Raw genomic sequence first — 13,497 nt, 5'->3', positions numbered from 1 at the left:
AAATGCAGTGTTATTAATCTAGTCACTGTGGCTACTTACAGTAGTCTTTTTGAAGGTAAAAGTCAGAAGCGCTCTAAAAATATTTGTTTAAGGCTTTGTGTAGAAAAACAGATAAAAATGGACTGGGGAGATAGCTCAGTTGGTAGAGTGCTTGCCTCTCAAGCACAAGGCCCTGGGTTCAATCCCCAGCACCACAAAAAAAAAAAAAAAAAAAAAAAAAAGTGAAAAACAGATAAACAAAAATAAAGAGCATTTGTAGAATTATTAAAGGACTTATTTAAAGTTGTCAGCTTCAGTTTATGTAAAATTAAAGCTTTTACAGCCTTTGATTGTGTTTCTAAAAATGTTTTTGTATCCTTAAGTTCTGATACCTTCAATGTTTTATGAGTTTAATGCGCAGCACCTCTAGGTGCCATTTGATATTGTTTTCTGGGTTTTTTTCTTGACTTACGAGTGTTCTTAAGGAAGAAGATTACCTGTCGTTACACTGAATATGCTCACAGGCAACGGCTCAAATGTGGCTACGATTCTTGTTTGCCCTTGGGTGGTTGCCAGCAGGGAGTAAGGCATTATGGGAAGCCCTCTCCTTACCTTCACAACAGGTGTCTTTGTCGGTGCACCTTATGCAGAGATCAGCGTGAGGAGGCACTGAGTCACTGTAGTGAGGAAAACGTGAGAGCAGGAGCAACTGCTTTCACGCCTAGAGCACGGTGCTGCAGAATACCTCTGACATCTTCCCCTGCGCAGGACATGCGAGGAGGCTCAGTGTCTTTTAAAGCACCACTGAAAAGATAAAAAGGAATTGAAAGGTATGAGCGGCCTGGCAGCCTTACAGTGCCTTGACTCCTGATTATCACTGAATTTTTACCTGGTTAAGATACGTGCGCTGGGGAAAAAACTTTAATGAAAATAATGCTTTAAACACAAAGCTGTATTATGGGGTGGGGGTGGGGGAATGAAGTAAAAATGCTTTACCAGCTCAGCAGGGGTCAAACATGAGTTGAAGCTGTTTTAATCTTGAGGATTTATTTTAAATATTGCATTTTTTTCATCCTATTAGACTTGCTTGTTTCCTAGCAATAAGAGGTTTTTCCCTTGTGTGTGCAGGCACTTTTAATCTAGAATGCTATAGAAGTTGTAAAGCTCTCCTGATCACTTAAATGGCACGAGGTACTAGTTAAGTCTTCATGTTAATCTGTGAAAGGTGGAAATACGTTAGGAAATTCTAGGGAAATAGACCCTTCACGTCTCACTCTGAGCTTTGCTTGTTTTCTGAAAAGCACATCAATTCAGACAACACAATCCTGCTATTGTTAATGCTACTGGTAATGAAGACTAAAAATTCCAACCAGTAGCTGTATTTCTTCTGATTTAAAGAAAAGTCACCATATTGATTTCTAGTACTAACAAAAAGTATTTCTCGTACTACTACAGTCTCACCTATAAAAAGCAGGGAATATATTCAGCTTAATCAGGAATATTAGATAAAGAGCTTTTGGAGGAACATTGTCTTTCCCTTTTTTTATTTGCTTAATGCTTTTTCATGGAATTAGCAAACAGTATATACATCCTAGAAACTGAGGCAATGTGGGACTTTTCCTCTAGAAATGTGGAGGCTCCTTTACCACCTCCAGCTGTACTTTAAAACATTTCTGGTGACCGATGCTCTCTGCTGATCTGGATAGTCAAAAGAAACCTCTAACTTTAAAAATAAAAGGTGATAAGAACATTTCTCTATTAACAGCTTGTATATGAGTATTATTTCTTGAGTAACCACAGAAAACTAAGTTCTATTTTGTTTTGTTTTTTGTGGTTGTTAGTGGGAGAAAGATAAATTATTATTAATTGACATTGCTGTCCCAAATGAATTTTTGCATTTTTAATTTACATTTGCTGCCTTAATTTTTAACAGAAATGCTCAGAGGAGAAAAATAATCTGGTTTTCATACTTTAGGAGATAAATTTCAACTGTGCCAAGAATTCTATAAATTCTGAGAAATTAAAGTGGTTGTCATGTGTTTATTTTTTAGAATAGGAAAAAATAATCACTAAGAGCATTAAGAAAATCCACTTTTCTTCCAAGAAGATTCTTCATGTAAATAATACTGAAGTAAGAAGATGTACCATTGCAAAAATTTTAATCACCAAGAACACAGCATAAATCAATTTTTGTTTTTTGTTTTGTTTTGAGGGCCATTGATATAGAATATTTCTAGTTAGGAAACATATTTTCATTTCTTTTTTTTTTGAAGTTTAAAGATTTCCAAAACCTGCGTTTTTCCATCTGCTGTGCTAAGAATGCCGAAGGTGTTGATAGTGTGTACTTCCTGCATAGATAAGAGACCTCCTTTAGTTTTCTACTGGGGGCGAATTGCTAGACAAGACTGTGACCACAGCTGCTTCTCCCCCCTTTCTCTCTGGCTTTTTGACACTCAGCCCCCTGGAACTCAGGTGGGTGTGTGCGGTGGCAGCGCGCTACAGTGGGAGTTTCCCTGGCAGAGTCTGGTCTGGAGCTGGGGCAGCAGCTGCTGCTGCGGAAAGTCCAGCTGGCAAGATGATGGAAGAAGTCTCCATTATGGTGGCCTATGACGCCCACGTTTTCAGCCAGCTGCAAGATGAAGACTTCCTCACTAGTCTGGTGGCCATCAGCAAGCCCAGGTCTATGGTAGGTGGCACCTTGCGTTCTGCCCTGGGGCTGCTTTTTCTCTTCTATAGGACAGTTGTACTCCTGTAGCAACTGAGGCATCGCTTCCTAAGAATTGAGATAGAAGTACTGCTCTTGGCTTGTGTCATAGGCCACAAGGTCCACAGGTTTTCAGTGACTTAATTACATAATTAAACACTGTATACATCAGTGTGCGTTTTAAATGTTAAGACTAATACTTTTCCTGTGTAGTGAGATTGAGGGGAATTTTACAGTGACAAACATCACTCGGTCCCAAGTGTTTACCTTGTCTGTATGCATGTGACTATTAGGTGAGACCGATGCATTTACATACATGCAGTTCAGTCTCTGAAGTGGAATATTCCTTTCAGTGGGCCATGACATCTTTGTGAATTGAGCTACCTAAAACTCAAATAGCTTTCAGGGTCTTAAATTATTACTAAGAAGATGTCTGAAAATAACTTCTAGTACAATTTGAGTTTGGATTTAACATTTGTAAGAAGCTTTTTAACTATCCTCTCAGGATCTTAGTATACATGTCCTGGCATAACAGAAAAATTAAGTTCTTCCTCCCAGGTGGTTGGCACACACCTGTGATCCTAGCTGCTCAGGAGGCTGAGGTAGGAGGATCCCAAGTTCAAGGTCACCCTGGTAACTTAGTGAGACCCTGTCTCAAAATAAAAAATAAGGACTGGAGATATGGCCCCGTGGTAGAGTGCTTGCCAGCATGTGTGAGGCCCTGGGTTCATTTTGCAGTACTGCAAAAAAAAGCGTGGGACGGGTTGGGCATGTAGTTAGAGCGCCTTTGGGTTCAATCCCCTGTACCATAATAGATGAATAAATATCCATACCTGTTAGGAAAATTCGTATAGTACACCCTTTTATTTATTGTATTTAGTAGTATTCATTGCAAGCAACATAATGAAAGAATATGTCATGTGAGTTAAAACAATATTAAGAAACCCTGCTTCTCTCTTTTAAGGCACAGGAACCTTAAAAACATAATATAGCTGTTTTTTCAAGCAATAAATTGCAGCAACAACAACAAAAAAGTTTGATTTAAAAACAAACAAACAAGGGTTATTTCAACCAGATGCAGTGTTTCAACTTTGTTTAGCTGCTGATTTAAACAAACTATTTAAAAAGTTATAAGAGGGGAAATTTGACCACTAGTTATTTAATGATAGTAAGGGAATTATTTAATTTTTTCTGCAGTAATGATACTATGATTTTTTTTTTCATTAATATATGTCAACACTGTGATTTTTTAAAAATACCAGTTCAGAGATACATGTCCAATAGTTATGGTTGAAATGTCTGCTGGGATTCAGAAGGATCCAGTAGAGGGATTGGTGATGTAGATGAAGCTAAATGACTGTGTTGATTATTATTGAACCTGGGTGATGAGGTCCTCAGGATTCATTGGGTTTTCTGCTTTGTAAATGCTTGACAGATACAGTTTAAAAGAATCAGATGGACAAAAGAAAAAAAAAACAAAACAAACACAAAACTAGAGCATGTTTCTGGAAGTTTGTTGACACAAGTAAACATCTGGTCTATTGCATGCTTTTTCTTAAAATATGGATAATTTCTATTTTTATAATTTTGTACTTTTTGTGAGGATCTTGCCAAACCCTTAACCACAGCATCAACACTGAGTCGGGAGAAGATAGTCCACCTTGTTGTGTATTTAAATTTCATTTTAGGTGTTGGGGATGTAGCTCAATGGTAGAGTGCTTGCCTAGCAGGCCCGAGGCCCTAGGTTTGTAAAAAAAAAAAAAAAAAAAAAAAGTTAACTATTAATTTAATAATATTCTATTATGAAAATTTATCCAAAGAATTCAGAATGATTTCATTTTTTACTGATAGCCCCACCGCATCATTTTACAGGGTCTGAGCTGACACTTTAAAAAAAACAGGAGTTTTCTAGACCCAAGGGAGAAGTAAGAACAGTTACTGGCTGGGGACATAGCTCCCCTGTGAAGCACTTGCATGGCACACTAGAGGCCCCGGGTTTCACCCCAGATCAAAAAGGCCAAAACCAAACCAAAACAAAACAGTGAAATGTGAAGTGGCACTGTAGAAGGCAAGATGACAGTAATGGGGAGCATCGTATCTCAATGTGGCATGAGGTGGATGTGAGAGAGAGAGAAAAGGGAACACATGCAGAGAGGAAACAGGAACGTGTACCTGAACGGTAGTGCACTTGCCAGGGCACACTCTCCTATTTGTAGGTTATTATATATATTTGATAGAGAATTTGGTCACTAATATGGGAAGCATTAGAGATATGAGAGATAGAATATTGCTTTGTAAATGAAATTTTTAAATAGTCTAGATGTTGAAGTGTTAAATTGCACAACTTTTTGAAGAAATTTAGATTTCTTTAATCTTATTTGAAATTTAAAATCATCTTTTGGAGGTAATAATTGGTTTTGGTTAATCTGGAAAAGTTATAATAAAATTATTCTGAGATAAATTTTTTATCATTTGCTTTTGATTCCATATTGAATGTTTTGCTTTGCTTGAGATGAATCTTTTAAATCATATGAAAGAAATCCTTAGGTTTTCTGCTTCTCAAGCTGAGTTGTTTCTGCACTGTGAAACAAGTTACCCTTGCTAACTTATAAAATACTGTTTAGGTTTAGGTTGACTATTCTAAGCGGATTTAGAAGTTGTCTTAATACAGGATTAATTAAATATCTTTCTGTAATTGGACTTTGTTTCATAAGAGGAAGTATTTTGATTCCTTGAATGGTAAAAATCCAGTTAAATACAGTAGTTCTGCTGGGCGAGGTGGCACATGCCTTTAATCCCAGCAACTCAGGAGGCTGAGGCAGGAGGATCGGAAGTTCAAAGCCAGCCTCAGCAAAGTCGAGACCCTAAGCAGCTCAGTGAGACTCTGTCTCTAAATAAAATATAAAATAGGGCTGGGAATGTGGCTCAGTGATTGAGTGCCCCTGAGTTCCATCCTTGGTACCAAAAAAAAAAAAAAAAAACTAGTAGTTCTCAGATGTAGATAGGGAAGCTTTTTATTTTATTTTATTTGTTTGTTTATTTATGTTGGAGCAATTGATCAAACCCATGGCCTCATGCATGCTAGGCAAGTGCTCTGCCACTGAGCTACATCCCCAGCACTTTCTAAAAAATTTTACTTATTTATTTATTTGGTAGCAGGGACTGAACCCAGGGGTACTTAACCACCAAGCCACATCCACAGCTTGTTTTTATTTTTTTATTTAGAGACAGGGTGTCATTGAGTTGCTTAGGGCCTCACTAAGTTGCTGAGGCTGGCTTTGAACTTGAGATCCTCCTGCCTCAGCCTCTCAAGCCACTGGGATTACAGGCATGCACCACCATGCTCGGCCCCAGCCCTTTTAAAGATTTTGAGACATGGTCCTCTCTTTAAATTTTAGACGTGCTACTTACCAGTAATTACTTTTTTTCTCTGAGCCTTGGTTTCTTCTGAAAAATGAAGTACTACCTCATTGCATTACTGTGAGGATAAATGAGAGCATTTGTAAAGGACTCAGCACACTGAAAGCCCTTTGCCATTGTCTCCCACGAGGGCGCAATGTCTGGCTGTTGGGAGGGGGTCTACAAGGGAAGGAGTGGGGTCAGTAGATAAGGCAACGGGGGATGCAGGAAAAGGAGGGGAAAGCACAAGAGGAGAAAGTGGATCGTTGGTTACCCTGGTCAATTAATTACTCTGCTTGATTAGGGAATCACTATCAAGCATCAGCACTACAGGAAACTTGAAGCTTTCTGCCCTGATGTTGCAGAAGTTCTTAGGAGTGAACTCAGGACAGTGGGAAGGCCACATAGAACCAATAGGAGGGAGTGGAATGGGCCAAGCCATCTGCTCAGCAGATGGGATCAATTATTGCAGCAGTAATCTGGCAGTGATAGGCAGGGGCCACATTGCCCCTGGAAGAAAATTTTAAAGAGCAATAGAACAATGCAGGCCAAAAGAATGAACAAGGATCTGGAGGTAGACACTTGACAATGACAGCATGAATAAACAGTCCAGGGGAAGTGGCTCAGTGTTAAAGCACCTCTGAGTTCAATCCTCAGTGCCAAAAAAAAAAGAGAAAGAAATGAATTTAGTTCAGACGCGTTGGTTAGTTCTTAGAATGGACAGATATGGTCATATTGTTTAGGAAGATGGGAAAAGTAAGTGAAAAAGATATATTGAAAATTACTGTGAGCTTCCCACTTTATCAAATTGGAAAGAGTGCTGCAATGTTAACTTGAATGGGAAATTTTGATTTTATGAACATAGTGGAGAAAAGTCGATCCGTTCTGGCTTTACCATCTAGAAATTCGAGGTCATGGCATCTCTGTAAGAGAATTGATTGATTAGTAGTTAGAACACTGTCCTTTAACAAAAGTCACTCAACCAGATAACACATGGCTATTACTCTGTTGGCACTGGATAGATGTTCTTAACTGACAGATACCAAAATAGCAGCCCTATGCCAGCAAAGGAAGGGCACTCTTTCTGGGAGCTGGTTTCTCTGTTCTATAAATGGGAGATGAGGGTAAGCATTCTGTAATTACTTCCTTCTTATCGGTTTGGCACATAGATTGCATCAAGCAAGCCAAATTAAAAAAAAAAAAAAATTCAGAGCGATTCCATATGCCAGAGATGGGAAAACAATGAAATCAATATAGTTATTTCAAATTATCATCAAATATGTGTTTCAAATATTAACCAGAATAAAGTCAGTTAAGATTCATCCATATTTTAAAAACTATCAATTTTTTTATTCTCATCGTTATTTGGCATGTATGTATTTTGGCACTAGCTTATCAATTTCATCTTAAGCCAAGAAACCAAATCTTCTCTCATTTGGTTTATTGGTTCTGATGAGTTAAGGTTCTTATGATTGAAAGTAATAAAATCTTGTGCTATCTAAAGAAGAAGGAGAATTCATCACGCGCACACACCGGGTGTGTTCTTTTCAGTGCAAGGGCAGGCTTTCCGCGGCAGCAGAGCTGGTACTGTCTGATGCTGGCAGGCTTTCTCCCTGTCTCCTGCCATCTAATTAACTTCTCCCTTTGCATCTACTTTATTTATCTCTCTGTCCCCAAGTTCTCAGCTTTCTCATTCCCATGACAGAACACTGCTGCCAGTTCTGCCATATGCAGAGAGTTTATTGCTACCCTTGAATCAGAACTCCAGATTCCTCTGGAGAGAATCTGATTGAGTAGTGTCAGATGAAGAGAGTTGGTGTGGAGCAGAACCCAGGAGCTCCAGAGACTCTGGAGCCTCACTGACTAGGTCAAATCCTGCCTCACCCCCATTAGCTCTGTGACTTTGAGCAGATTAACACTCTCTGAGCTTCACCTTCCTTATATGTAAAATTGGAATCATGTTAGCTCCTACTGTGTTGTGAGAATTAAATCAGTTAATATATGCAAAGCTCTTAAAAATACCTAGCATAGAGTAAGAAGCATACATACATTAGTTATTATTCTAAACTGATTCTTACTTTTCAGGCTTTTTTTTTTTTTTTTTTTTTCCTTCTTTTGCTGTGCTAGGTATGGAACCCAGGGTCTCATGCATGCTAGGCAAGTACTCTGCCACTGAGCTACGTTTCCCAGCCTTTTTCAAAACCTTGAAATAAAAGTAGATTAGCTTTTAGCAAAACTGTGTAAATAAATGCACCCTTCAAAAATATTTAGATTATTTATTAAATATGAAATTCTTTAGCTTCTGTTACAAGGGAACTGTATTTGATTCTATTTCAGATGTTGAGAAGTACTTTTCCTACACTTGTTAGTAGGGTGGGGTTGATTTGCAAGTCAATTAAAAATATGGGAGGCTGGGGGAGGAGGATCAGGAGTTTAAGACCAGTCTCAGCAACTTAGTGAGACCCTAACCCTAACTCAAAAAAAAAAAAAAAATAGGGCTGGGAATGTGACTCGGCAGTTCTGCACCCCTGGGTTCAATCCCCAGTACCAAACAAGAACAAAAACCTTAACAGAAGATCTTATAGGGACAATCGACAATAAAGATATAATACATTAACTTTTATTAATTTGTTTCATAAAATCAGTTTATCTACTATGATTAAAAATTTTACTTTAGGTTTTTTGTTGTTTTATTTTAGCAAATCACATTTGTGTTTAATAATCAACCAAAATTGTTCAGTGATCTACCATATGCTGTGTTGTGTGACTGGCATTGGGAATCTTATGTAATATATAATACATCAATTTTATTAAACTGTTTCATAAAGTTGTAGCTTGTTCACAATGGTTAAAAATTTTACTCTAGGTTTCTTTTGTTGTTTTGTTTCAGCTACCACATTTGTGTTTAATACTCTATCAAAATTATTCTTTGATTTATTGTGTGCTGTGTTTTATTACTGGCACTAGGGATTTGGGTGAAGAAAGATATAAATACTGTGAATCTTATAGTAAGGAAAGGTAAGATACAAGATAGTCATATCACATACCAATTAGTTAATAAGTGCTATGCAGAGATTGAAAATGGGTTGATGTAATCAAATTAATCAGGTGATTAATTGGAGGCTTTGTATTGGGTAGTCAGCAAGGACTTCATTGGTGCCATTTGAGAGCTGAATGCTATCCACGGGAGAATTAGGAAAAGAGTATTTTAGGCAGAGGAAATCTCTGAGAGAGGCACCCCCATGGTGGAGCTTGATGTATTGGCAGAACAGTAAGTCAGTGTGGTTGGAACACCATGAACCAGGAACAGTAAGAAATCAAAGGCGGCTATGATTAATGCTTTGTAAGCCAGGTAAAGTAGTTCAGGTTTTATTAGTTACATGCTGTCAATGTATTTTTAAAAATCCAATGATCCAGATTTTAGGAGCGGTTAGCAGAAATTTATATGATTAAATTATTAGAGAAGTCAGGATTTCTAGCAGACTGAATTACTGGTAGATGTCTTTTCTCTCTTTCTAAAAATTCCTCATTTTAAAAAATTAAATTATTTTAACTGATAAACACATAAAAATGTAGATATTATGGGGTATCATACCGTGTTTCAATACATATATTCATTGTGGAATGTTTAAATTGCTTAACCATATCTGTCATCTCAAGCACTTACTCCTTTATGATAAAAACATTCAAATCCTTTCCTCTAGCTTTTTGAAACATTATTATTGTTTTCTGTGGTCATTTTGCTGTCAACAGCAACCAGAACCTCTTTCTTCTAAGCGTAGCTTAACACTGTTGAACAGCCTGTTCCCATCCCTTCCTACCATCTATTCACCTGCTTCTGGAAACTATTCCACTCTCATCTGCTGAGATCAACCTTTTAGAGTACACATGAGTGAGATCATGCAGTACTTATCTTTCCGTGTCTGACTTATTTCATTTAGCATAATGATCTCCAGTTTCATCCATATTTTCACAAATGACAGGGTACTTTTAAGACTGATTAGTTTCCCATTTGTGTATTTGTACCATGTATTCTTTATTCATTCATCAGTTGGTGGACACTTAGGTTGTTTCCATTTCTTGGCTATTTGTGCATAGTGCTGCAGTAACATAGGAGGGCAGATGTCTCTTTGACATACTTATTTCATTTCTTTTAGATATATGGTTAGCAGTGGGATTGCTGGATCATATGGTAGCTCTATTTTTAATTTTTTGAGGACCCTCCATAATGTTTTCCATAATGGCAGTACTCATTTATTTTCATACCAATTTATTTTCATGCCAGGGTTCTTTTTACTCCACATCTTATCCGGCACTTGTTATCCTTAGTGTTTCTGACAATAACCATTCTTACTGGAGTGAGGTTATATCTCCTGTGGTTTTGATTTGCATTTTCTTGATGATTATCTTTGTAGCCCAGGGATTTCTAACAATTTTGGAATCATGGTTTTCTTTGACAATTTGGTTAATAAGCCCATGGACCTCCTTATCAGAAGTGTTTTCGTATGCATAAAATAAAAGATATAAGATTATAGAGGAAACCAATTATATTGAAATGTAGTTATCAAAATAAAGCCAGACTTATGATATAGTAAAATGTTCTTCTTTAGTAACAGTTAAATGACATGATATGGTAGTAAGTTTGATAACTACTGTAATTATGCAGTACCACTAATGTGAATGGAAATATCTAATTTCTGTTAGTGATGTCGAACATTTTTTCACTTGTTATAGAAACCCTCTAATCTGAGACAGGGCTATAGTTGTTCAGTTAATAGAAAAATCTGGTTCAGGAAAAGAAGCAAAACAAATGGTACATACTAACGTAAACATCTATATAAAAACATGATTCATTGTCAGCTTTGTTATAGGGTCTTTATGTTCATTCTTTCTGTAAGAATTCTGAAATCCATATGTGTTCTATTTTTCAGTTTCTTTAAGAGGGACCATAAATTAAATTTGTGAAGCAAGTCTAATGACAAAGATTTGTATAATTTATTTTACCTTTTGGATGGCAATATTTCCAGCATTTAATAGGACAGTGACTTTTTTATTTTACCTCTCATATCTTTGTTAAGTCTTTCTATTCAGCATAGCTTTTATAGAAACAGTAATTAATTTTCTATTTCTGTTCTTTTCTTATGAACATCGACAGGTTTGGGAACAAATGCAGTTAACTCTTTTTTTTTCTTCTTTTCTTTTTTCCCTTTGTTACTGGGGATTGAACTCAGGGGCACTGGACCACTGAGCCACATCCCCAGCCCCATTTTGCATTTTATTTAGAGGCAGGGTCTCACTGAGTTACTGAGTCTGGCTTTGAACTTGAGATCCCCCCTGCCTCAGCCTCCCAAGCTGCTGGGATTACAGACATGCACCACCATGCCCACCAAGTTAGCTCTTTTTAAACATAAACTAAATGTGGCCACAGCTTGGTAGCCACAAGAGTCCCCACCAAGGGTATTCAATTTCCTTATAGAAGAAGCTGAGAATATTAGTTAGGCAGGGTTTTTAAAGAGTGTAGGATCATGTGTTTTTGTTACATGTGGCTGCATGACTATAAATCTCAGTGCTCAGCACTTACCTTTGCCTCATCATCTTTGAATCATCAGGGCTTGGCTGGTTGTGGTGGGCATAGCTGAGTTTCACTGAATCTGCTGTTACTCCTATGGAATCATCGTGGCATTTGAAAGTTCCCAGAGGAAAGTTTCCCAGTGGAACATCTGAGATACAGATGTAGATATAACATATAGTTATTGACCCATCACGTGGTCATCATAGTTAGGTTAGCTGTGTAAAACATATCTGTGTTTTTCAATAGCACACATAGTTTATATTCAGAAAATTATATATTCACAGATTTGTCATAAAATGACAAGTACTGATTGAAAACTGCAATAAAACAGGATTGTAAATTCAAACTTACCAAACACAACATTAATCCTTTTCATTTTACTTGGAACTTTGAAGTGAATGGGTATTCTTCTTTTCTATCCTTCCAAAGGTTCTTAGAAACAAATTGTGGCATTGAAATTGTAGGGTGTACCAGTGTTGTTATCCCAACTGATTATAATAGTTTTGGAGTCATGGGTTCCTTTGGCAATCTGGTTAAGTCCATGCATAAAATAAAATATGTAAGATTATAGAAGACACTGATTATATTGAAATGTAGTTATCACAATAAATAAAAATCAGATTTATGATAAAGTAACATGTTAAATATTTTGAGATATATACAGTGCCTGTATTGTAAATGAAAATATCTTAACACAAATAACACAGTGGATTATTGCCTACATTTATAACTGAAGGAGCTGACAAACTTTAGTTAGAGGGTTAGGAAAATACTTTTTTCCATCTTAGCTCAAGGACAGTGAATTCTACCCATGAGCCTCTTATGTAACCTTTAGCTTATATCATCTTATATAACCTTCAGCTTGCATCTTCTGAGTTTTAAGTGACTTCTTCTCTGGTGCTGTCTAGAGAGATCTTTAGCATCAGAATCACAGCTGTGTGACTGTGTGACTCTGACTGGTCCCTTGCTAACCAGGGCCCTCTGGGAAGCAGAGTCCTGTGTCTGCCTTTGTTCCCCAACCCAGTGTGGTATGCCTTGTACTCACGCCTGTACAGTGAATGGGACTGAGGAGCGAAGGGCCATGAGGTGTGATCATGGTTGCTGTATGTTTGTGACAAATTCACAAACATGTACATTCATAAATATACACCCTTAAAAATGGAAAGTTATTTTTAGCTACCTTTATCCTTTGACCCATATACTAAATTCGTATAACATAGATTGTGGAATCAGGTTCGAGACTCTTTGTGTACCTCGTAACTGTTAAAAAAAATAATGCAGTGGTTAGCTGGGTCCAGTGGCGCACACCTAATTCCAGTGAGCCTGGAGACCGAGGCAGGAGGATCACAAATTCAAGGCCAGCATCAGCAACTTATTAGCAAGATCCTCAGCACTTAGTGAGACTCTATCTTTAAATAAAAAATAAAAAGGACTGGGGAAGTAGCTCAATGGTGAAGTACCCCTGGTCTCAGTCCCCAATGCCAGGAAAGTGTGGTGGTTATTTCTGATACACGTGAACTTATTCGGTGGTTCATTTAACATGCCTGTCTTCTATTTGCAAAGCACTGTTAAGCTTTGTGAATCTCCACAGAGACGGCAATTGAAGCTTGAGGAGTAACCATGTACACCATCATTAAGAGCCAGTGATAGGACCTGCGTTAGAGATGGATGTGGCAGATGTCAAATCCTGAAACTCCCTGAAACAGGATATTCTGTTGCTTTGCTGGGTGCTGTACTGAAGGTCCTTGTGCTTGCAGGTGGCTTTGTTTCTGGATTCTGACTGCCACAGCTCCTGGCACACGTTGGCAGCAGGCAGGAAGATCCTAGATCCTAGCGAGTGAGC

The 13,497-nt window shown here is 37.6% G+C and overlaps 1 protein-coding gene across 8 annotated transcripts in view; it reads left to right on the top strand.

Annotated features, from left to right (window-relative positions):
* Rabgap1l (RAB GTPase activating protein 1 like) overlaps positions 1–13,497 on the top strand; it is a 663,388-nt gene that overhangs the window by 570,381 nt on the left and 79,510 nt on the right. Inside the window, exons 1-2 of one of the 8 annotated variants that reach the window (XM_047519823.1) lie at positions 244–809; positions 2,437–2,665. The exons of 6 other annotated variants lie outside the window; for them this stretch is intronic. In XM_047519823.1, the coding sequence (XP_047375779.1) occupies positions 2,555–2,665 (111 nt within the window). In that variant the 5' untranslated portion in view covers positions 244–809; positions 2,437–2,554. Of the gene's footprint in view, positions 1–243; positions 810–2,436; positions 2,666–13,497 lie in introns of those variants that run through there. One more of the 8 variants, XM_047519821.1, reaches the window with a different exon arrangement.

The sequence above is a fragment of the Sciurus carolinensis genome, chromosome 12 (genome assembly GCF_902686445.1).
Source record: "Sciurus carolinensis chromosome 12, mSciCar1.2, whole genome shotgun sequence".
Classification (NCBI taxonomy): Eukaryota; Metazoa; Chordata; class Mammalia; order Rodentia; family Sciuridae; genus Sciurus; species Sciurus carolinensis.
Note: the sequence above shows the minus strand (reverse complement) of the source record. Positions and strands in the feature narration are given on the sequence as shown.